Here is a 24,234-nt window from a genome sequence, read left to right as displayed (position 1 = left end):
GGTAAGTGATTTGTTCAACAGTCCTCCAAGGGAGGCTGGGGGACCTCACCCTCTGTGGGAGGATGGACCAAAATGCAAAAAGCAAGAACAGTTCTCTGGCCTCTTCATGTCTGAAAGACTAAAGCAAACCATAAGCAAAGGCTGTGGAAAGAAAGACGACAAAACAGGAGTGACCAAATAAATGCTATCTAAATTTTGAACTGTTCCCTATACCAGAAAAAAGCACCAAACCTCTTTTACTGTCCTTTAATTCTTGAGAACAGTTTATTTCTGTCTTTTGGAAGAAATGAATGCTGTCAGCTCTCTGTGTAGTGATTTGATGATGACACAGGACTTCAGGGAGTCCGTGAAACTTCAAAGGTCAGACTTCTGCTCTCAGTTACACCACTGAAATGCTGTAATGAAACTTTTGAAATCAGTGCAACTCTGTTGAATTTCGACAGGTAAAGCTCTGGGGGATCCAAATCAGCAGAAAAATTTTAGAGGATTTGCTTTATTCTAGACAACAAAGTTTTTAGTGAGTGATTAATTTGTAGGTATAACCCAACATCAGTCATCTTGTCTTTGAAATGTGATTTTAGACTGCTATTGGAGGTAATACTGGACAGTGTGGAAGTGGTCATCTCCAAAACACTAAGGCATCGGAAGGAAGGAGACTAACTGTATTAGAGAAATAAATAGCAGAAAAGTTGTGATATTTTTTACTTTAGAGTTAATAATTGGAGACTTTCATTTCTGCAGAGGGTGTCTAGGTTCTGAGAATAGCTTTTCTCTGAAATTTCTGATCTCATCTTGCAAGCAGGGGATTTTCAGGGATTGTTCTCAGGGAGTATGGACACACCACCTTCTGCAAACAGTGAAAAGTTGAAAGAAGACATTATTTTCATTATTTCCCCTAGTTAGCTATACAGGGGAAAATTGTGTGTTTTCATGCACACTCACTCTCTCTAAAGTTGGTTAACCCTGTAGAAGACCAGGCACATCTTTAGGAATCTAAATAAATCCTTGTAGAGCTCAGTTATAGGTTGGAAGAATGTGAACACAGGACTAGGAGCCAAGGATTTCTGTGTTTCAGATCTGGGCTTGACACTGATAGACTGGGTACACATTGTCAGGTCTCTGAGTCTTGCTGCCTTGGGATCCTGGGTATGATGAGAAGATCAAGTAGCTGTAAAACAGTATTGTAAATGGAAAGCATTGTCAGTGCTAAGCATTGCTTTGCTGCTGGGAACTTGTATGGTTGCTTTATTTCAACACAGTAGAAGCTCCTCAAAGTCTGATTTGACCTAGAAATGATCATTAAGCTTTGAGCACAGGAGAAGGTGAAAAGGATGTGGATGGGTTGATCTAGGGAGGGTCTGCCACAGCTTCCACAGGATTGTGAATGCAGTGTCAGGCTGAGTCTTTAGCATGATGGTGGCTATTGGATATTAGAGTTACTGGGTCAGATGGTTTTATGCATTCCCTGGGATCTCCATTTGGAAAACATGACTTCATTAGTGTCAATGCTCACTGGTGAAACTGAGAGCGGAGTTGGGTTCACAGCAGTTGTGGCTTCTTGGAAGTTTGAGTTGTTCTTGTCTAAAGCTAAGATGCCATCAAGAGCTCCTTCAGACCTTTCTTACAGCACACTGATAACCAGTGCACCAGGGAGCCAGTACTGGGCAGATCAGTCTGTCCTCGTGGTCACCTGCCCATAGTAGGGCAAATTGAGCCTGTTCTCTCATTCCCTTAGGTATGGTAAGTACAGAAAAGGGAGGCAGCGCTGACCTGTTCTGGTGGATCATGTTCTCAGTAATTGATCTGTTCCCTTCCCAGTGGTTCTTTTGAAGGTTGCACATGCTTTAATTATGTATGCATGTCCTGTCAATGCATATTAATTGTGTTACGCTTCTCCTCTGCAGAGGGAAACTTGCCCACGGCTGAAGTGTAACTAATGATGCCAAACCTTCTCTGGAGGCGTGTGGTTGTTTATTTTGTTTTGTTTCAATACAGCCCTTCACCCCCTACTCCCTCCCTCTTCAGATGGAGTTGATTGGACCCTGCTCTAAGCCAGTGATTGTGGTTTCCCTCACCTTCAGTTTTTGTGACTAACCTGGTTCCTGTCTTTGGTTTTTTTGGGTGTCGCCGTCTGTGCTGTGGCCGTGTGCTCACTTGCATGCAGTTGAGGAAAGGGCCTCCGGTGCCTCCGCCTCCAAAAGTCACCCCCTCCAAGGAGATCAAGCAGGAGAACATCATCAGTCTGTTTGATGACAATTTTGTCCCTGAGATAAGTGTGACAACCCCTTCGCAGGTTAGCTGCTATGCCCTGCCTAATTTTTGTCTGCCTCTGAACTTTTCCTTTCAACCTTTCTTCTCTTTGGAGGTGTTAAGTCATGAAACCTGGTCAGGTAAAGGAGGAAAGGAAGCTCAGCATTGGACCTTGGAAGGCAGTAGGTTAGATAGGAGGCTACTTTAAAGGGGAGGGTGGCTAGAAGGAAGCCTTGAGTAACACACTGTCCTTTGAGAGCTTTCATTCACAGAAGAAACAGGAGAAATGCAGCTGGTCAAGATGCCAGAAAGTAATCCCTGCATTTGTTCAGCAGCAATGCACATGGATTACAACTGTGTCTTCATATCCAATGATATGCTCTCTCCAGACTCACTGATCCCGAGTATGGATGAAGCATGTTTTTTCTGCTCATGTATGGCCCTAACTGCTGACCCAGGTATTTCTACCAGTTTTGGGAGAAGGCAGTTTTGTGTTGTCTATGCCTTTACACATGGGTTTTGTGGCTTAAAGCCCACCCCTGCCTAGGAAAGACCAACAGGAATTGCATGAAGTTCCCTTTGCAAAGAATAGAGGCCTGCAGTTAGATGGGCCTGCTGTTAAGTTAGGACTGCTTACACAGTCTGTCAGTATTTCTTGTCAAGTGGCACCTGAAAAGAAGCCCTGAAAAAGGAAAAACATTTTCAAATTATATATTTTCCTCTTCATTTTCACTTTTATTTACATCACTGCCAGAGAGGATGCCCAGGTAGGGAGTTCTGTGTTGGATCTAGGCGAATGACAGTCTTTATTTATATAAGAGCCTGACCAGATTTCTGGCTGTATCATGAAATACCTGCATCTACTTTATATATTTATATATATATGTATACATGTGTATATATTTTTCTCCCTAAATGCTTGTTAAAGCACAAATAATGTCTCTATTAGTGCTCATCTGTGACTCAGCCCTTAACTTCTCTTTACATCATGCTGCTCCATTGCCTCTGGTTTGCCACCTTCCACCCATCTGCTGAGGAGCAGAGATGAAGTGGGGAGGGAATGAAGTCCATGTCAGATTTTGCATTGCAGAGCAGAGAGATGATTTGACATCAGTGTTGGAAGGCGGGGACCACAGGCAGCTGAGCAACACTATCATTTTCTGTGCTTCCTTCTCCTGTATTGTAGTGGACAGCTCTGTCTGCTCCATGGTTTGTATCATGTATTTCCACGTGAATGCCAGCCCCTTAGTCAGACTTGCTGTTCTGCACCTGATCAGTGCTCTGACCCAGGGTGGCATTTGCTGTGATTTTCAATTAGATGGTAGTTCCGAGGGAGGACTCTGATTGCCAAAACAATCTTCACTGAAGTACCCAACAGCTCCTACCACTCAGTGTGTTGCCCAGGGCTGTTCCTGTCAGATGTCTTAGTTCCAATGAGAGATGTCTTAGTTTCAATGAGCTGTCTTGTGGAAGATCTGGATAAAGGCAAAGGGTGCTAGCCCTTGCATTTAAATCTTGAATGGCAGGTAAGGCTATTCCATGACTGCAGCCTTTGATGTATCACTACCAAATGAAACTAAAGATTGGGTTTGGAACTGCTCTGATGGGTAACTTGGATGTACTGGAAGAGCATAGTAGATTGCCAGTTGGTTTTTGAATACTGGTCAGGGTTTATTATTGGGAGATGAGAGAGCTTGATTCCTTGTCCTAATCCTTGTGGATGCCAAAAAGACACATTCATAAGGGAGAGAAACATCTCTAAGAGAATTGGAGTAAGAGAAACTAGAGGACATGAAAATTATGGTGGTGTTGGTAGTACACCAAGTATGGTGGGAACTTCTCTTAAATAGTGTGTCTTGCTACTTTCCAGAAGTTTTTCTATTGTGGGGCTATGATATAACTGTGGAGACCAACCTGCCACATTTGTTGAAAAGGTCACTGAAACAGTAAGGCCAGTCTCCTGGGAGATCAGAGGAAACAGGGGCAAATCTTCCTGACTTCCTGGAGAGAGCAGCTTCCTCTGAAGCAGAGTAGAAAGGAGTGTCTTGTAGTGGTTAGATTAAATCTAAAACACGAAAGTGATAGTCGAGTTTTGAATACTAATGACTCGTGTCCTTTGTAGTGACTGTTTTATTAATGGCAATCAGCAAATGTGCCATCACTGTCCTTAGGTAGAGCATTAATCACTCAAAGGGAGTGATTATGCTGCTGAAATTGTAGAGAGTAGCAAAGCTTCTCTAATTTATGGTTTTTCAGAAGACTTGTGTGTGTATATTTCTGGGTTGCCCAGAAATGCAAACCATTGAAAATGGCATTTTTGAACTTGGAAGGAATTCAAATCCCTTACTAGAGTGAGCTGCCGTATTTTGTGTTTCTGTCTCAGAAGGCAGGAGGAAATTAGGAGCTTTGGTAGTTAGCTCTGAGATTTCCCAGACTTGCCTTCCAGCAGTCTGAGTGGTTTTGTCCCTGGATTTTTGTTCCTGAGATAGATTGTATAGATGGCAGCTCTTTTGTATGTATTTGAGGGAGTCAGTCTTGGTCTGTCAGTACAAAGGCAGTTGAATGAGCTGTGAGGAATAGATATAAATAGAAGAACAGCCTTTCTGACTTGGCAGTGGCAGTGATCCTTTTGACTACAGCAGGTTAGGTGCTTACACCACGTCAGTTCATTTGGCCAGGTGAGATGATGAATGAGTCCTGTGGAAAAGGCTCAGATTTGGTTTACAGTGGCACCCTGTGCTACCTGCTTGTGTTTGTAGGATGCAGACAGTCAGGAGTCACATCAGGTGTTTGCTCTGCCACCATGTCTTCTGCGCTTGCAGCTTTAGCTCTGGGATATCACATGCCCTCCCTGTACTGTGCGCGCGCGTGTGTGTCTAATGCTCGTACTGCTTTTCTTCTTCACTGCTGCCAAGTTTGATGCCCCTGGGCCCTTCCAGGAGGGAGCCAGCCTGTTGGATCTGGATTTTGATCCCATTAAACCAGATGCCACTGTGGGGAAGACCCCCACACCCGCCTCCCAGGTTGGTTCATATCACCATTCCTTCTCCCTTTGTAACTGACTTGTTGCCATGTGTGTTGTGACTTGCAGTCACCTGAATGATAATGTGGACCCGAGCTGTGGGTGGCTGGGCATTATGTGTGGGAGCCCAGGCCTGGGCACTAGAGGTGGGCACCTTGGTCTTCTCTGCTGGATGTGCAAGTCCAGTGAGAATCAGATGGCTACTAGCCTGGCCACAGTCTGGCACTAGGTGTGTGTGGGATGCTTGTGATTTGCTCTTATGATCTACTTATTGGCAACTCATTCAACTTAATGTATGTCCCTCCTTAGTTTAGCATCCTCTGTCTGCTATATGGATTTAAACTGTATCTCCACGGATGAGCATTCAGCCTGAGTTCTGTGTTCCTGTTATAAATTGCTCTCTAAGGGATTTTTAATAGACACTTTGATAATCTGCAGTGTCTTAAGGTGAATAAAGCTGTAGATGGGATATTCAAGTGATGTGAAGCCCTTCTTTTTCTGTGTGTAACATAGCCTGTGTTCTTAGTTAAGAAGTAGCTTCCTCCTTGGCCACAGTGCTGCACAGTGTGGTATCAAAAAGCCCTAATTCTGGTCTGATCTGTAACTGGTCCTGTCCACCATCAGAGGCAGGTGGACTGCACTTCATTTTACGTCTAAACGGCTGGAGGCTTTGAAATGCATCCTGAATTTGGTTGTTGTCCTCACTGAAATTTTACATTTAATATGTATGGACTGCTTATTTTTTGTGGATGCCATTAAAATTTGTAATAAACATAATTGGAATGTTTACTGTATTTCTCATGTCAAGTAGGTCTGTATGGCACAGACTTTTGTAGGAATAAGACCTCTCTTATTAAAGAGATCAAACATTAGGCATTTGATTCTCCTGAATTAAAATACTGTATCTGCAAGATAGCAGTTGTCATCATAGCTTGATATTCACCAATATGTCAAGCTACCCCTTTTTGGAACTTTAAGTGGGCAGATGGGCATTTTGTGTCTACTTGCCTTACAGAACTTGCTTTACAGAACAAGCTGCAAGATAAATTTACAGGATAAGCTTTTTTTTAGATTTATTTACTAGAATTTTTTTTCTGAATCACCAGTTATAGCTTAGATAATTAGTTATACTGACATAGGATATGAGTATAAATTAGACTTAAAATGGAATTATTTGTTACCCTTTCAGCAAGCAACAAATATTACACTAAATTGGTTTTCCAAAATTGCTCAGTAATGGAATATTTGGTGTTCTAATGTAATTATTATTAGCTTCAGAAGGCAGTAAAAGAAAGAGTCTGAAATTGATAATTTCTAATGGTAACCAAAGTATAAAACCGAGTGAAACCCATCTATTTATCAAAGCAGTCAGATTTATTTCCCATAGGGTGAGCAGTATGGCAAAGAGGTTAAGATATTTCACTACTGATCCAAAGACACCACAGAATGTTAAGGGATTGGAAGGGACCTTAAAGGTCATCTAGTGCCTATGTCATGTGCCATGAGCAGAGACACTTTGCACCTGACACTGACACTTTGCACCTGCTCAAGGCCTTATCCAGCCTGGCCTTGAAAGCTGCCAGGGTTGGGGCACCAGTTGATGTCTTGTTCTGAAATCATGCTAACTCTGTTGGGCATAGATATAGGGGGAAACATTTAACCCTAATGGACCACAAACTCATGAGTTTGGTTTGGGTTTTTTTGTTTATTTGGTTGGTTTTTTTTTCTGACTATGTGGTCTGCCACTGATAACTGAATGTAGCTTGACTGTCTCCCTTCATACCAGAGGTAGAAAAAACCCTTACTCAAGTGCCTTGGTGCTTAGATTTGAATATGCAGTGGGGAGGGGTGTATAAATTCAAGTAGTAACAAATATTTCAAAACATGCAGAGATAAGTGCTGTTGAATGTGTATGTCTGCTTCAGTCTGATCAGCGTCTGTAATGTTTGTACTCACTGAAATAATCACGTATAAACATGTTTTATTTTTGTTGCTCTTTGACATGCTTAGTCTTTACCTTGGGATTTATGGGAGGTAAGAAATTCATATGGCTTTCATCTCTCATCATGTACTGTTCACATGCCAATGCCATCTCTGTTTGCATACCTGTCTCCTTTCCCTCACCACTCTTCCTTTCTGCACACCCCGAATCAAAGTTGCTATATGTGCTGCTGAATGCACTTATGCGCCATCTGTGAAGCCCCAGGGGCAACCATGGGACATGTTTGAAAGTCAAGTCTGGCACTCTAAAACTTATGACTCTACCCGTGCACAAACCCATCCTTTTTCTTGCTAACTCACTCATCTTTCTCTTGGCATAATGCTGTGACTTTCACCTCATACTTAACACCACTGCGGCATCATGCTCACTGTCTACAATGCAGTATTTCCTAAATTCTGTACATCCTGTTGGTCTTGTGTGCAATGCATAAATATCTCAGCTGCCCTTCATCATTACTGCCTGTACCACTGGGTATGTACACATCTGGAATTATCTGTGGTGTTTCCTGTTCATCGACCGTCATTGTCAGAAAGGCTGATGTGAATTAGCTCCCCCTGTGTCTACACCGAAAGTTAGGTGCAGGCCCAAGACCCACCTGGCGTCTGCCTCAACCTCAATTTGAAGTTTACTGACAAGGGAGACCCTATACATGCTCTGCATCTGAACCAAAACCAGACCCTCATTTATGCCCTCTATATCCATCTGGTCTGGGAAGGTCTCAGGTTGCTGCACATTAGCGCTTTGTGAGATATTTCAAGCATAACTACTTTTTAGTCTCTCTGGACCAACAGCAGCAGTGTGGACAGAAAACACTCGATCTGGGCACTCAAGCCTGCTGCTTGAGCTGGCTGTATCCCATGTGTGAGCTCACAGCCTTGGCTTATGCTGGGGAATTGAGTCCTACCAACCCTTCCATTCCCCAGGGCCAGATCACCACCTAGAGTGAGTACTTGGGAGGACATGACTTAGCCATGGCTGAGAACCTGGCCTAAGGACTCCCTGTAGCTGGTACTCTCCTTCACATGAGCTTGGGTGATGTTGAAGAAGAGGTTTCCCTTGTGTGTTTTATCAGCCATCAGTGTTTAACACCTGTCATTCTCCTGTATGTGCATTGTCAGTCTGTTTTTGTAAGAGAGGAAAGGCTGGTTTAGCAAGGAAAAATCTTATTCCTTTGAAGTGGATGGGCAGGGGTGAGGTATGACTGTTTCTGATTGAGCTGTACATACAGTCTTGGGTGTAAAAAGTGTTTTGGGCCATTACTCCCTTCCTGGAAACTGATTTCACTCAAAGGACAGTTTACTCAACCAGGGAATGCTACTAGTCAAGATGTTCTCACCATACCAATTCTCACCTTGGCATACCATACATGGTCAAAAAGCAGAGCTCCCTATAGCTGGGGAATCCTCCTCTTCAAGCTTTCTGAAGTGTTTTTGCTGTTGATGAATCGTAGAATCATAGAATGAGCTTGGTTGGAAGGGACCTCTGAGATCATCAAGTCCAACCCTTGATCCACTGCCACCGTGGTTACTAGACCATGGCACTAAGTGCCACATCCAGTCTCATCTTAAAAACCTTCAGGGATGAAGAATCCACCACTTCCCTGGGCAGCCCATTCCAATGCCTGATTACCCTCTCTGTAAAGAATTTCTTCCTAATATCCAACCTAAACCTCCCCTGGCAGAGCTTAAGACCATGCCCTCTTGTCTTACTGATAGTTGCCTGGGAGAAGAGACCAACCCCCACCTGGCTACAACCTCCTTTCAGGGAGTTGTAGAGAGTGATGAGGTCTCCCCTGAGCCTCCTCTTCTCCAGGCTGAGCAACCCCAGCTCCCTCAACCTCTCCTCATTGGACTTGTGCTCCAGTCCCTTCACCAGCCTCATTGCTCTCCTCTGGACCTGCTCCAGCATCTCAATATCCTTCCTGAACTGAGGGGCCCAGAACTGGACACAGCACTCCAGGTGTGGCCTCACCAGCACTGAGTACAGGGGAAGAATTACTTCCCTGGTCCTACTGGCCACGCTGTTCCTGATCCAGGCCCAGATACCATTGGCCTTCTTGGCCACCCGGGCACACTGCTGGCTCATGTTCAGCTTCCTGTCAATCCAAACTCCCAGGTCCCTCTCTGTCTGGCTGCTCTCCAGCCACTCTGTCCCCAGCCTGTAGCGCTGCAGGGGGTTGTTGTGGCCAAAGTGCAGGACCTGGCACTTGGCCTTGTTGAACCTCATCCCGTTGGAATCAGCCCAACTCTCCAGCTTGTCCAGGTCCTTCTGCAGAGCTCTCCTGCCTTCCAGCAGATCGACACTCCCCCCCCCCAGCTTAGTGTCATCTGCAAATTTGCTAATGAGAGACTTGTTGTATGGTTATGTAGTCCCATAGACCAAGAGGTTAACAACTGCATAGAAACGTGAATGCAGCAGAGCTTCCTTAGTTCTGCAGACTGGAAAACTTGCATTTGGTGTGTATGATGCTGCTGTTTGAATAAGCCAAGCTTTCAAACCTGTTAACAGCAGTGAGCAATTCTTCTCCCTATGGTATCTTTCCACAACTGTAAATGCTTTTATAGGCCTTGGGATGCCCCACAGGTATATAAAATAGAAAAATTAGTAACTGACATGTTGAAATGCAGGGGATTAATTTAGGTTCAGTTTCTCTGATTATTAAATACTGTTTTTGCAAATTAGCTGCTTTTAAGAAAAAAACCCTCATACTGAGCTCCTTTTCACTTGTCCACATAAAAAACATGCTTGGCCAGATAGAGTTGGCCTGGCATCAGTCCCAATTCCAGTTTCACTGAATCCAAATAAAGAGCAACCTGGGAGTGAATCCAATTACACAGGAGAAGCCTTTGTATCATTTCATATGCATATATTTGCCTTAGCACTACCAAAGCTGCAGAGGGAATCCTCTGTTGGATGGGAACAGCTCTGCTCTTTGTCATGTGTTCTGGCAGTATAGGCCTGTGGACATGGTGATGGGGAGACATGAGGAAGGATGTGATAGGAGAGGAAAGCATGTATTAGCTGACACCACTGGAGCAGCTGAAGGTATAGTAATAGATTTTTATCAAATCAAGGAGATATTTCTTTGTTGTTGCTGCTATTAGAATACTACTTGGAGCACTGTGCCAATGCATGGCTAGTAGCCAGATGGGTGTATATTTAAGGGTTACCATGGTCATTGCTTTACACTGGGCTTTTTTAAGGTTGGGACTATGAGAATTGCAACATTAAGGAATCTGGACAATGTCTTGTTCTGATATTATTGTATTCAGGGGTACATGTGTCATGTTTTAACTGCAGCTGAAAACTAAGCACCATTTCCCTGACAGCTTACTTCCCTCTCCTTGATGGGATGGGGTAGAGAATTGGAAGGGTAAAAGTAAGAAAACTTCTGGGTTGAGATGAGAACAGCTTGATTCAAATAAAATAATAATAATCAATTATCATGGAAAGGAAAATAACAATAAGAGAGAAATAGAACTAAAGAAAAACAAGTGATGCAAATGAAGAACAATTGCTCATCACCGCTGATGCCCAGCCCATTTCTGAGCAATGGCCCTTGGCCAGCTTTACCCCTAGTTTACAAACTGAGCATGATGAGATGTGATATGGAATATCCCTTCAGCCAGTTTGGGTCAGCTGTCCTGGCTTTGTCTCCTCCCAGCTTCTTGTGCCCCGCAGGCTTCTCACTGTCAGAGCATCATGAGAAGCTGAAAAGTCCTTGACATAGTGTAGGCACTGGTCAGCAATAGCTAAAACGTCAATGGGTTATCAACTCTACTCTCAACCTAATTCAAAACATGGCCCTGTACCAGCTATTAGGAAGAAAATAACCTGTGTCCCAGCTGAACCAGGACAACATGTTTATCAAATGTATGAGGCATGTAGGTATACTAAAGCTGGTTATTCCCATGTATTAAAAATGGCAAATCTTGGGAGTCATCCCAGATGCTGCCTGGCCCATCTCCCAGTGGGATGATCTACAGCATTGATGCTACCAGGTGCAACATACTTCCTGCATTGCTGCAATTTCTGGGAGGGGCAAATGAATATCTTTAGTTTTGTGTTAAAACAGAGTTAATGTCATGTTGATGCTGGGTCCAGACTAAGTTCCAAATCTGAACACATTACTACCATGCTCTTCTGTTTCTGGGAGGTGGCAAGTGCTTAAATATTCTGTAATTGTATCCTTGGAAGTAGCTTATTGAGAGATCCTTGTACTTTGGCATGCAAGAGAACTTGTATTCACGTACAAGTGGGCAATCTAGATGTAATGGTAGATACTGTCTAAAGTAGGTCTGCAGTTTAAATCGTGAAAAGAAAGAGATGCACGAAATTTCTGGAGTTTCACTGATTTCTTGCTGTGAGCCTGGAGTGAGGGAATTTAGGCAATTCAGGGTATGTGGTGATTTCTGTGGGTTGCAGAGAAAGAGGGAGGAAGAAACATAGCCAGTGCCTGCAGTGTCTCGCCTGTTTGCAGCAGGTGGCAGCAGCAGAGCACTTGGGCAGGCTGGCTGCACGTTGCTGCTCACACATGTAGCTGGAATGAGAATAACGTCCCACCGGGATAACTTTTGTATTGCAGCCTGCAGAAGCAGCCCATGCAGGAGCTGAAGCAGCTGGATCAGAAGCAGCAGCTGGAGCTGAAGCATCTAAAACTGAAGCTGACTCAGGATCGGTAAATACCTCGAGGGACAGCAGTCCCTTTTCTCCATCACATCCCATTGTTATACAGAAGATGTGGGAGACTGGGTTGGGAAAAGAGCTGCGTAAAAGCACATCCCTGCCCCCTGAGGAGTTACAATGCTCTTGTTCAGAGGCTTAGTTGTTGGCATTTTATCTGTGCAGTGCTTAGGGAGAAGTTCTGCTGGAAGGTTCACTAAAAGAATTGTCCCTTCACCCATCCTGTGAAGCCAGTCCACAGCCCATGCTGTCCTAGGCTTCTGTTGTCTGCTGGATTCCCCCTTGCTTACCATTTACTTTACCTACCCTATCCTCTGGGCTCTGCCTGTGTCCCCTGAATATCCAGGCTTCCTCTTTTTTTTGGTGACACTGCCATGGTTTTAGGGGACTGGAGTAGGTCCCAACTCATGGCAGCTTGGTTCTTATAGGCTGTTGCATGTGAGTTGTCTGTTCCACGAGGGCTCTGTAAGAATGCATTGTGACCACAGCAAATGGGAAATGCTGGGCATTATGGTCCCAGAAAAACTATAAATCATCTCTGCCTTCCTGCAGTCTTAGGCAGAGGAAGACAGCAGTCACCAGTCCTGCTTTCTTACTACTGCCTCTGCTGTCCTTTGGGGTCTTTTTGTCACTGTCTGGTGTGCGGGGAAAACCCACTGAAGCCATGGGATGGTTGGGATGTGGATCCTCCAGGATGGACTTGGAGCTTCAGTTTTGGATTCTCTTTTCTCAATGGCTTTTTTCCTTCCTTGGCTGCCACTGCCTACCAGACCTCTCTGCCTGCTGTTGTTGTGGAAACTTTCCCTGCAACTGTCAATGGCGCTGTGGAAGCAGGTGCTTCATCTGAAAGAGCTGACATGCCCCCAGGATTTCTGTTCAAGGTGAGTATGTGGCGGTGGGGCATTGAGTTCCTGGTGATTATCTTTTCTTTCCTGTAATGAATTAGTTGCTTTCACTCAGCATGTCCATGGGCTATGCCACATTAAAAGGCAGAAAGGAAGTTGAAGGAGAGATACACCTTCCTCAGTGCAGCTTCATGCAGTTCCAAATGTTTCAAAGGACTGGTAAGAGCATCAGCATCTAAAGGTGTTACTGTGCTGTGTAGAAAAACCCCTTCTCTCTGCTGCAGTTGTTTTTGTCTTGGTGGTGTTGTAGTGTCAGTCACAGACTCTGGATAAAAATGAATGTGAATAAAAAGTTGTGCTCCCAGCTGAAAAATTAAGCTTTGGTGCAAGTGGTAATTGGAGAAGAGTTGGAAACACCAGAAGAAACAGAGGACTGTGTTTGGAGAAATGAGAAAGCCAGGACGAACAGAGAAAAATAAAGGAGTAGGAAGGGAAGTTGGATGGATGTTCTGAATATGCCGAAGATCACTTGCAGCTTTTTTTCATAGGTGTGGAGGAAGGAGTGATTCTGGATGAGGATAGGCCACAAATGTAATGTGCATAATGCAATATGGCAGGAAGACAGCATAGGTGCATCATACCCTGAAAAGTGAGAAATGACAGCCTCCTGCTATAGAAATGCTTTTTTCTGCTTTAGTCATGTCCATTGTTTTTTTTTCTGGGATTCTACTAAAATCAGAAGAATGGCAAAAGCCGATGAACAATAGGAGGCTCATAACATTTAGGCTGGTTACAGGTAGTATTATGGGCTGTAGTGCTCAAAGTGGAGAGCTGTGGTTTGAAGTAGAAAAGCTGTAACACAGATGTTGAAAGGCATTAGGCTGAATACCAAAGAGAAAACATGGATATCATCATCCAAACTAATACTCTTTCCTACATTTCTTCTCCCTGCTTGCTGTGACAGAGGTGGGAAGCTATGATCTCTAATAGTCTTGCAGTCCAGCTGCAGAAGGAATACAGGGCACCATTCAAGTGGACACAGGCTTTCTACCCTGTGAGGTTTTTGTGCCCATACCATGAGAATTCAACCCTCCTAAAGGACAGGGAGGTGCCGATACGTAACAAGTTGCATAAGACTCACCAGGATGCTGTTGTGGCCAAGGAGAGCTGCATGCCAGGCTGTATGAACAAGCCTGTAGTCATTAAATTAAGGGAAGCAGTTATTCCCCGGATGTGACATTTGTGATCAAAGCTTACCCTACATTAAGCATAAGGTTGGATCAGATGGCCTCGAAATGTGCTTTCCAACCTGAATCATCCGGTGAATCAATGAAGAGGAAAGCCTTGTCACCTGTTACGGAGCTGGGTGAGAGAAGGTTGGGCTCACCCACTTCTCCTCTCCCTGTAGGTCCAGGCCATGCACGATTACACCGCCACCGACAGTGATGAGCTGCAGCTGAAGGCCGGGGATGTGGTGCTTGTGATTCCATTTGAGAACCCTGAGGAGCAGGTGAGTGGGGAAGATGGGGTGTGAGCCTGGCCCATGTGGAGCCAATGGGGTTTCTAGAGCTGCTTCTTTATTCACTAACAGTCGGCTGGCTGGATGCAGAGCCATTAGTTTGTGGCTGGGAGCTGGCAAGAGAACCGGTTGTCCTTGAGCTTGAGATTGGCTTCCTGCAACAAAGGGGAGGACTCTGCTTGCTATTGGAAAGTAGAGACATTATCCTACGTAAAGCATATGGAGTAGCAGTGGGTTCCTGTCCCTGTCAGAACATTTGAGCCAATACTGTGGCTCTCTTGATCAGGGAGCCCAACAGAGCCCATATTCTGCCTCCTCACTGCCCCTTAAATTGATGCACATTCCCTGTGATCACTAAAGTGCAGACTGTAGCATTGAAAGGAGTGATCCACACTTTATGATGATGTTTTCTCCTGTTTTGAGAAATGTTGGAGCTCCAAGAAAGCAGCTGGCGGTGGATGATGGCTTATACTTCACCATAGCAATGGCTGTTTCCAAATGTCTGTGTTTGGTCAGGAGATGGCAGCAGAATCAAAGGCTGGTGCAGGTCTCTCAGCCCTGGAGAACAGTCTTGCTGCCCATCTTCCACCTGAATTTAATTGGCCATGTTTTTCTTTGAGTTATTTCTGGAAGCTTTGACTAAGTCCTCCTCACTTGCTGTGTTTGAGGGGCACCCAGCTGATAATCTGCAGCAGCTTTACTACTTCCACTGAGAGAGATGGTGATTTTATAAAGTTCATGCTCACATCTCCAGATTTTTTTTGGAAGACAAACAAATTCTCCAAACTGATTCAGCAGTCATCAGCTCTTTGGGTTTGGTCAAGTCCAGACAAGGTCTGGATTCCACAAGGGATAAAGGGAAGGTGAGGTAGTTCACTACCTCAGAAGATGTGGATCCTCTGTTGGCTTTGTGAATTATGGAGGCAGATCATGCTGATACCTGTGAAATGGAGCTATAATCTGCCAACAGTTCCCACAGAGCTAGGGGGGAAGGGCTCTTTGGGGAACACACAGTGATTCCTTCTGGAGACAAGACTCTTCGCTGAGTGGAACTGCCCTGCAAAAGCATTTCTGAGCATTTCTTTCTCAGAAAGCTTTCTGGACGGGGAAAAGCCTGACAGCTTCCCTAGTTTCTGTGGTAGGAGTTGGCGTTTGTGGAGCAGTTTTTCAACGCCCTGTGTTTGCACTCTAGCTGGATGTGGGTGCAACAGCCATGAACTCGAGACTCTCCAAGCTGCAGAGGGTGAGCTCTGAGTGTTGCTAACATAACACTGTAGCTGCACTGAAGCCCCTTAACCCTTCTACAGTGCATCCTGTGCTACAGCTAACCTCAACCATCCCCAGCCAGAAAATGCTGGCTGTTAACATGTGCATGAACTATGCACGTGAGTGGAGGAAGCTTAGGATGACAGACTGTGGTCCATGTCTCCATCTTGCAGCTTAGGTATCAGTTTGTGGATATGTCATCCAAGCCTGGATTCATCTCTCTTGATAGAAGAAAGGGTTGAGGGCAGCAGTGCTTCTAAGATGGCACTTAAGTGGCATGGTTTAAAATTGTCAGGGCTCAGTCTGGGTCCTTGTGTCTAATCCCTACAGCTGAGGAGACCCTTGGTAGCAGGATGAGGTGGGAGTGCTGCATGCTGTATGGCACAGACGCTATGTGCAAATGGATGAGCTTTTGTGCTTGGCGTGCTGTGAGCTGGAAGCTGCCTTCCAGACACTTGGGCCCAATGTCTTCTGCCTAGTTGTTTGTATTCCTGATTTATGGCATGTCAATCCTCCCACAGCCCCTGCAGCTGGCTGCTGCAGATGGGCTCCCATCTCCTGCCATTCTCATGACATCTCCTGAATGTTCAAATCATTCAGCAGCAGCAAGGGCTAAGTGAGCTTGCAGACACCCAGAGCTATGCAGCTCTTTTGCCTCATGCTGCGCCCTTAACCCATAGGCTACCCCACTGCAAATGGCTCACATGAGAGGGTACATTTGCATGCTGAAGGGGTGCTTCCATGGTGGCAGCTCCAAGGCATGTGGAGAATAGGGTGGTTGCACACCTGAGCTGCAAGCAGTGCAGCCTTCCTACCTTGAATATCTTGTCTTCCTCACGTGCCTAGCAGAAATGGAGCAGAAATCTCAGTGCTAGACAGCCTGCGGGCAGAAGGTGAAAAGTCTGGTTCTCCTCATGAGTGGATTCTGCCAAGCAGGACTCCATTTGCCTCAGTGAAAATCCATCTGTGTTTATAGATGTATAGGTTGGTGGCTAGGGAAGACCCTTCAGAGAGACCTTGAGTGTGTAGCCAAAGTTTGAGAGTTTTGCTGACCTCACTCTGCATCAAGCCCAACAGACTCCTTAGTTTTGGGAAGATGAATTGAACTTCTCAGCTCCCAATTCTCATAGATCAGAATTTCAGCATAGCAAACAAGACTTATTTTGCCTGTACCAGCTTTAAAATGCCAGTCATCAGGTGCTCTGACTGGAGCAGGGGATGAGCATCTCCAGGGACTCATTCATCCTTTCCAGATACCTGTGCCCAAGATGAATGGGTTGAATTACACTCTGGACGTGTCTGTCACTTTTATGACTATGGAAAATGCTGGACCCCTCATGTTTAGATGGTGAAAGGTGAGATAGGTGATTCCCATCCTGTAGCTCTAGGGTCTCTTTTGGCAGAATTTCTCCTGCTTCAGTGGGTGTAAATCACAACATATTTCTGTTACACTTCATTCTTTACAGTTTCACAGTGTCTGCACAGTCTGGGTCAAATTGGAGCGCTGGTGGGATGGAACATTCTCTCCATTTAAAAGGGAACAAATGCATTTTTTCCTTCTTCCCCATACTCCTCCTGGATTGTCTCCAAGCCAAATACAAGCATGGCTTTGATAATGCCTTGACACCTCCTTGGCCTGCACTCTGTAACAAAAATCCCTGCTCACATCTATCCCTTAGCACCTGATTTCTGTCTTCTCCTCCAGGATGAAGGATGGCTGATGGGTGTGAAGGAGTCTGACTGGATCCAGCATAAGGAACTTGACCAATGCCGAGGGGTTTTCCCAGAGAATTTCACAGAACGGGTGCAGTGAAAGCTCAAGCCCACCAGCTGCATTTCTGCTGGAAGAAAGCAAGTTTTCTGATAGATAATTGAAAAAGAACAACAGAAGGAAAAGAAGAGAGAATTTTAAAGGATCAGAAGCCTGAAAAAAGTCAGCTTAAAGGGTGTGTTCTTCTCAAAGGGCAAGGTTTCAGAAGTAAATTGAAATTCAAAGTGTTATTGAAATATACACATATTAACAATAATAAGGCAATTCAGATACCCTCTTTCCCCTTTGGTTTAAACAGCATTTGAATTCAAAGGACTGATGCAGAAGCAACTCAGTGTGGTTCTCTAAATACTGCATTGACTGAATTGGTGAGATGTCAGCCTGATCCCTGGAAAGGCAGTATTTGTCTAACAGCTTGAGAGTAGAAGGTGCATTTGCTCTTGGCTGGGTTAATCTGTTTTGTCTTGAAGGTGACTTGCATGGCAACCATAAAAATTCAGCCTTCCCTACATGTTCAACCTACAGTAGGCCAGACTTTCTGTTATGCTGTTGAAAAAAATACTTAGTGTATAGTGTTCACCAATACAATGTATGTGTGTGCGTGTATTTTATTTTCTTCCTTTAAAACAATGTTACACAAACTGTGATTTTCGTACATGTAAAGATAGAAGAAACTACATGGAAAGGGCATGAAGAAGGTGAAATGTGTGAAGCTGTGCTCAGTCCAAAGTTCTTTCAAATGCAGACACTTAAATTCTCACAGTAGTGTTAGCCTGTGAAATCCTAAGGGGAATGGACAAATTCAAGAAGAGAAGCAAGGAAAAACAAACATGCTATTTGGATGTCTGTGAAATTTAGGAGAGGGAATCCTCTGGCCCTCCCCCCCCAACCCTATAGGTGATTTAAGAAAAGCTTAGATTCATGTAGATGGAAGATAGCTCTAAAATCTACTGGTTAGAAAATTTGCTTTTGAAGAAAGAGATAAGGGAAGAATTTTTTTTTTTTCCTGTAAGAATATCTCAGAAAAAACACCGAGTTAAAAACAACTTGCTTTCTGTGTTTTTCATTGGCATTGTTTTTTGTGGAATTGTATTACTTATTTTCCTTTGAAGAGTTCTGTAAGTGAAATATCATTAGATCAGCTTTCTCCAGTGCTGTGCTGATGATCAAGTTAACCTCTATAAAGACTGGACTCTTGAAATGCTCGTTCAAAATGGCTGCGTGACTTCAGGATGTTTTAATGCATTAGAAAGGAAGGCACGACTATCAAAGTGTCAGTGTCAAGGAGACACTCCGCAGTCTAATACTGATGCTGAGTCCTTTCCTCTACCTTTCCTTTGCTTCTGTTTGTTTTTGAGTTTTGTTTTTTGAGTTTAGACAAGCAGATGACAAGGCTATTTCTAAGTGCATATTACACTTGTTAAAATAAGTCGGTCTGACTCTCCAAGACTCTAAAGTCCCACAAAGGTACTTTAAACTTTACTTGAATACTGATGCAGCTGGCAAGCAAGTCAGGCTATTTTAATTTTTTATGGCTTCCCCTCTTGCCCCATGATTGTTTTGCCCTGAGGGATTTTTAACAGTGAGGTTACCTCCTGCTGCAAAGGGACAGGATTACTCTGAAATTATCTTCTGAACTGTTAGGAGTTGGCTTTTGTCAAAGCTGCACAAAATGCTGACAAAGACTACTAAAAAGCCCACCTTTTCCAATCTGTTTGGATTACTCATAGAACAACAGAAAAAACATTGTAGGACAAAAATTGTGTTTTTTTTAAAAACAATTAGTTCAGAGGGACTGATCTGATTTTGATTAGCAAATATATTCTTATAAATGCACGAATTGTTGGAGTTCCTCCTGCTTTCAGTTTGAAAGATGATCCATGCTAGCTATTTACAGCAATTAATAGATATCAAATCTGTTCTACATACCCAAATCCTGTCTCTCTCTTTTTTTTTTTTTTTTTTTTTTTTTTTACTAAATGTGCAGGAATTCATTTTACATCACTGTTAGAAAGCCCAATCATATTTAGGAGTAACTGCTCACAATACAGAAGGACTGGACTCCACAAGTTGTAGTATGGTGAGCTGTTACTTTAGAATACTGCCCTGTTTGATATATATATTTTTTTTCATCAGGATTGTCTTTATTATTACTCTTTTTTTTCCAAAATATCTATTTTTATGCATTGTGACTCCCATTACTCCTTTGAAGATTATTCATATAAAATATACATTTAAATATTCATAGAAATATATATATATTAAAAAGCGGGTTGATCCAATTAACATAATGCTGTCAGCTTAAAATGTTTATTTTTATGCAAAACCTGTGGATAATAGCTTTCGATTTTTTAAAAGAAAGACAAGATTCTAAGTACCAGAGCTGTGATTTTTGTCTTGTAGTAAGTGTTCTAGACCATTTAGAAAGCTGTGCTGATACCTAATTTATTGTGGGTTTTTTTAGCTGTTGTTGTTGTCCTCTGCTGTGTTTAAACCAGATGACTGTCCCAACAAAGATCCTTGTAAGGCCTTTTCATTTTACTGAGCTTGCAAAGTAACTATCCAGTACTGTATTGTCCCTGCAGAAGTGGTAGCACTCTGCGAAAAAGGGATGTTGTTTTCAGGTCACGAGTGATGCTCCAATATTGCCAGTGGGGAGGGTGTTGTGCCTCTCTCCATTTGCTTCCCCCAACCCAAAACCCCCAAGCCCCAAACTCCCTTGTTTAGAGCAGGTTAGGGTGGGTTACCTGGATCTTGCATTTCTCACAGATAAGTGGTGTCAGCATATCTCAGTCAGATTCTGAAAATGCAGGATCAGACCCACAGTTTATAAATTGCCTTATGTGAGAGTAGGATGGCATAGCAGTAAGCTTGTAGATGGCAATGTTTTTTGGAAACAGGAGATCTATCTCCTGGGTCATGTTCAGCCTCCTGTAAACAGCCATGACTCCTCCCATTGTCAGTATTTTTACATCTCCTAAATACCTTGGTTCTGGTTGGTATTACCTGATGAAATGAATTTCCCATCTTCTTTGGCTTAGGTCTGATTCAAATAGAAAGAGGGACAAGTAAACTCCCAAGTAGGCTGTGCCCACAGTGGTTTTTCAGTTTGCGGGCTGAACTGAAAAATCTGAGGAAAAAAGTTGTAAGGGTGGCCTGAGACAATTTTTTTCCCCATTTTCTCAGTGGAATGAAAAAGGGAAAAATTAAAACAAACAAACAAATCCTTTCATGCCAAAATGAAACATTCATTTCTAAGGTTGCATGTTGTGTCTTGGGCTGTAACAAATTGCTTTGAAGCAAAAATGTGAAACCTGTTCTGAAAATGCTGAAAGAAAATGTTTTAATGTTAGTAGTCTTTTTACCTTTGCCTTTCTTCTTAATCTGATGACTGATTACAGTTAATCCTAAACTGTATTTTTTGCAAATACATTATCCACTGAAGAGAACCCAAAGAAACCTATTTCCCAGTTCTGCTCCACTGACAGGCACACTGGATACATTTCAGGGAATACCTGGTATCTGGCCCAGCAAAGCTGCTGTTTCCCCATTTAATAATCTTCCACTTGATTGTTTTACTGGGTGAACAATAAAAGCATCTCTCATCCCGTGCCATTGACTGGTTTTGTAGCCTGGCTTAGAAAAACATTCTTGCTCTGGTCTTAGTTTGGTCACAGATTTATGATTATAGATTTATGAAACTACTCCAGTTTGAGCCTAATCCTGTTTTGCAGTGGGAATTATCATTTGCCCCAACTGATAAGAAAGAAATAAGGCATTGCTTTTTCTCCCTTTTTCTGTCTTAGCAGTGTCAGTAGTATATCTTTATTAGATAGAATTAAGGAAGGTCCCAGGATAAAGATGAATGTGGTGTTCCAGGTGAGACTCCTGCATATACTGCTGTTTTCCGTGGGCATTCCTCAGCTGTCTGTTTTTATCACCTTTGTGTTTCTTGGCTGTGAAGGTGATGCAGTAAAAGGGGTTGGGCAGGTTCATTCCAGCTGCTCAGAGCTGGTGTTGCTTTGTATGATTTGTTTGCCACAGTCCTTGAAGCTTTGTTCACAATTACAGAACCCTTTCCTGCCCCACTATCCAAAGACTGTGGTCAAGGCAGACACCCCCAAGTCAAAGGGGAGCTGAAGCAGGAGTGAGGGCTCCATATTCTGCCTGGAATTGGGATGTCAGCTCAGTTGAGTTTTGCAGCAGTCTCGGAGGCAAAAGGCCCAAGGCTAAGGAAATGCTGGGAGAGGATGGAGAGATGATCCATTATCTTTTTCATTTTGGATTGATGTGCTGACTGCCTCACCTCTTAGTTCCAGGAAAGTCCAGAAAGTCCAGAAACTCTTTATTTAGGGCTAAGACCAAAATACAAATACAGATGTGCATGGTCAATATGATAACAATTGCCTTTCACCTGTCAAGGGCACTGAGTTTAGAGTTTCCTCTTTCCTGCTTTGTGTTAGACACACTGAATGCTCTGCTAGTGTTGAAAATGTATTGGGTGCTGTGCAGTCAATGCCCCAAAACAGGGAATGTTCTTTGGTGGAGGATGCAGAGGTGTCTCTCAGCCGTTTCTAGGAAGACCTACAGATCTTCCACAGACAAGCCTGTGTACATCTAACGCAGTAGCCTCTGATTTCAGTAGCCTGTGTGTTTTTATCATCTGGCCCCACTCTCCAGCTCCTCCCACTTCCCAGCCTCTCCCATGCTCTTTGAGGATGATGGCAGCATAGGGCATGTCCCATCAGCAAAAAGTGCAAAGCTAGAAGATGCACAAATGTGTCCATCAGCAAACCCTACACCCTAATGCAGCTTTATAGTGCTGATATCAGGAAAACAAGCAACAGCTTTTTGTCTCTGGGCTGCCAAAAGGGAAGCTATTCCTTGCCACCCGGGTATTGGTGCAGACACCTCTCTGCATGCGTGCTCTGGTTCAGACATTTCTGCATAGCAGACTCCTGATGGAAAGGGTCCCTGTGGTCCCCAGAGGTGGATTGTACCACCAGTCTTCATGAAGCATCAGGTCTGTAGCTGATGCACGAGGTCTGAGAATTAGAAGGTCCTTTTGGAAATTTTGCTTATGAAACTAAATGGACAAGCTACAGCTGTGAAGACTGGTCTGTATGAGCTTGTACTTTGATGTGTCCTATGGCTATGATTCCTTCACCTGTTTTTGCAGCATATTCTGCTGATCCTGACCCTAGTCTGCGTTTCATGTAGAAGGTCCCTACTTGAAACTTGCCAGATGCAGTCCTGGGCTTATTGCTTCTCTTTAACTGAATTAAATGGGAACTACTTTGGCAATGTATTAGCAATCTCTTTTCCTTCTGTTTATTCGGTATCTGAGTTTAATCACAATGACCTGAGAAATGTTTGGGGGTTGAGTGTTTTTTTTTATTATTTTAATTTTTGTTTTGTTTAAACAAAACTGAACAATTCCCATTGTATTCAGAGCTGTGATGCCCAGTTCCAGTGACAAGTGCTAGATGAATTTGTCCCATCTTGTTTCTTGGTGATGTTCAGAAATATAATTTGTGTCATCCTAAGTCCTGCGTCCGTTTCTCTCTCTCTTATTTTTCCCTACCTTTATGTTAAGAAGCCGAAACAATTCAGGAATTTTTCTCCTCAAAGAGGTGAGTAGCTTCAAAGAGGTTTGGTGTCTAGGCACCTTTAACACTGGGAGTTCTTACAAACACATGGGATGGAGAGGGCAATGCTAGTCCTTCCCTGAATAGCTACTACAGTAGAATAAACTCTTCTAGTAACCATCTTTGTTCCAGTTGATTGTGAGGACCAGACACCAAACAAATGCATTGTAGAGAAGGATTTGAGATCTTTGCTTTTTAGTAGCTACTAACCCCTAAATAATGTGACCTTCATTCTCTAAGGCAAGTCTGTTGTGAATATAACACCACAAGGGCACTCTACTCAATCTGGCCAAACTTCTCCCAGTTCCCTCTGGCCTGTTGCCACACCTGGTCTCTCTTCCCAGGCTGGCTTTGGGATCTGCTCTCTAATGGAGTAGAAAGAGGGTGTTGGTGCCCTTTCACTACAGTGATCTGGGACTTAAGAGGGACAGGATTAGAGGGGTTCACAGTTCATAGCTGGCTGTTTGGGGCCAATCCCTTGGATGCCTCATTCTAGACGGGCTTGGCATAGCTGCACATGGGACGTTGTGTGTAAATAGCAAGTTCTGGCCAAAGGTTAGACTAGGATCTGATGGAAATCAGTGCCAGTTAGCATTTTGATGAATGGACTGCCAGAGTCCACTTTAGCTTTAGCATGCGGGTGCTCAAGCCTCAGAGCCAGCACGGGGAGCTGACCAGGCTGTGCTCACATAATTCCTTCACTTAGTGCCTTTTACCCTCTCACCTCTATATCGCTGGAACGGACCTGAATCAAGTCTTGTGGCAGAGGGGAAGAGGCAGGCTGTGCCACTGAAACTATCACTGCAGTTGGTGACTCGGGCTCTGCCTTAGCGTGGCATGATGACTCCTAGAAGGCTGAGCCGGGCCAGCTCTGCTACAGCTGGAAGCTCGCAGGGCAAGAGCGAGACTGGGAGGCATGGAGGCTCTGTGCATGCCTTCTGTTTGCCCTTCCTCACACAGTTTCATTCCCATCACCCAGAAATACAAAGGAAACGGGAGGGGAGAAGATGACCGGCCAAGGGGAAGCAGTGAACAGTGCATTGTCAGCCACCTCTGCTCAGCTGCATAATTCATTCCCAGTGATGTTTTCTCGCTCCAAACAAGCAGCACTTGGTCTCATTGGCTGTGTGCAGGCTGTGGCCACATAAACCCTGGCAGCACATCTGGAACAGCATTAGGTTCATGGTTCCCCGGGTCCAACCTTGAAAGCCCTCACCACATTGACGGA

At 43.9% G+C, this 24,234-nt stretch overlaps 1 protein-coding gene across 5 annotated transcripts in view; it reads left to right on the top strand.

Moving 5' to 3' along the window:
• BIN1 (bridging integrator 1) overlaps window positions 1-22,904 on the top strand; it is a 94,503-nt gene extending 71,599 nt beyond the window's left edge. For 2 of the 5 annotated variants that reach the window (XM_027734696.2, XM_027734695.2), the window contains 7 exons: window positions 2,165-2,293; window positions 5,166-5,273; window positions 7,283-7,306; window positions 11,860-11,952; window positions 12,728-12,838; window positions 14,211-14,312; window positions 17,293-22,904. In XM_027734696.2, the coding sequence (XP_027590497.1) occupies window positions 2,165-2,293; window positions 5,166-5,273; window positions 7,283-7,306; window positions 11,860-11,952; window positions 12,728-12,838; window positions 14,211-14,312; window positions 17,293-17,400 (675 nt within the window). In that variant the 3' untranslated portion in view covers window positions 17,401-22,904. The remainder of the gene's footprint in view (window positions 1-2,164; window positions 2,294-5,165; window positions 5,274-7,282; window positions 7,307-11,859; window positions 11,953-12,727; window positions 12,839-14,210; window positions 14,313-17,292) is intronic. The other 3 variants (XM_027734691.2, XM_027734689.2, XM_039381223.1) reach the window with 2 other exon arrangements.
• Window positions 22,905-24,234: the final 1,330 nt, after the last annotated feature.

This window comes from Pipra filicauda, unplaced genomic scaffold (assembly GCF_003945595.2).
Source record: "Pipra filicauda isolate LSUMZ 115617 unplaced genomic scaffold, ASM394559v2 scaffold218_size1660888_pilon, whole genome shotgun sequence".
Classification (NCBI taxonomy): Eukaryota; Metazoa; Chordata; class Aves; order Passeriformes; family Pipridae; genus Pipra; species Pipra filicauda.
The sequence above is the reverse complement of the archived record's forward strand: the minus strand, read 5'-3'. Positions and strand labels throughout refer to the sequence as shown.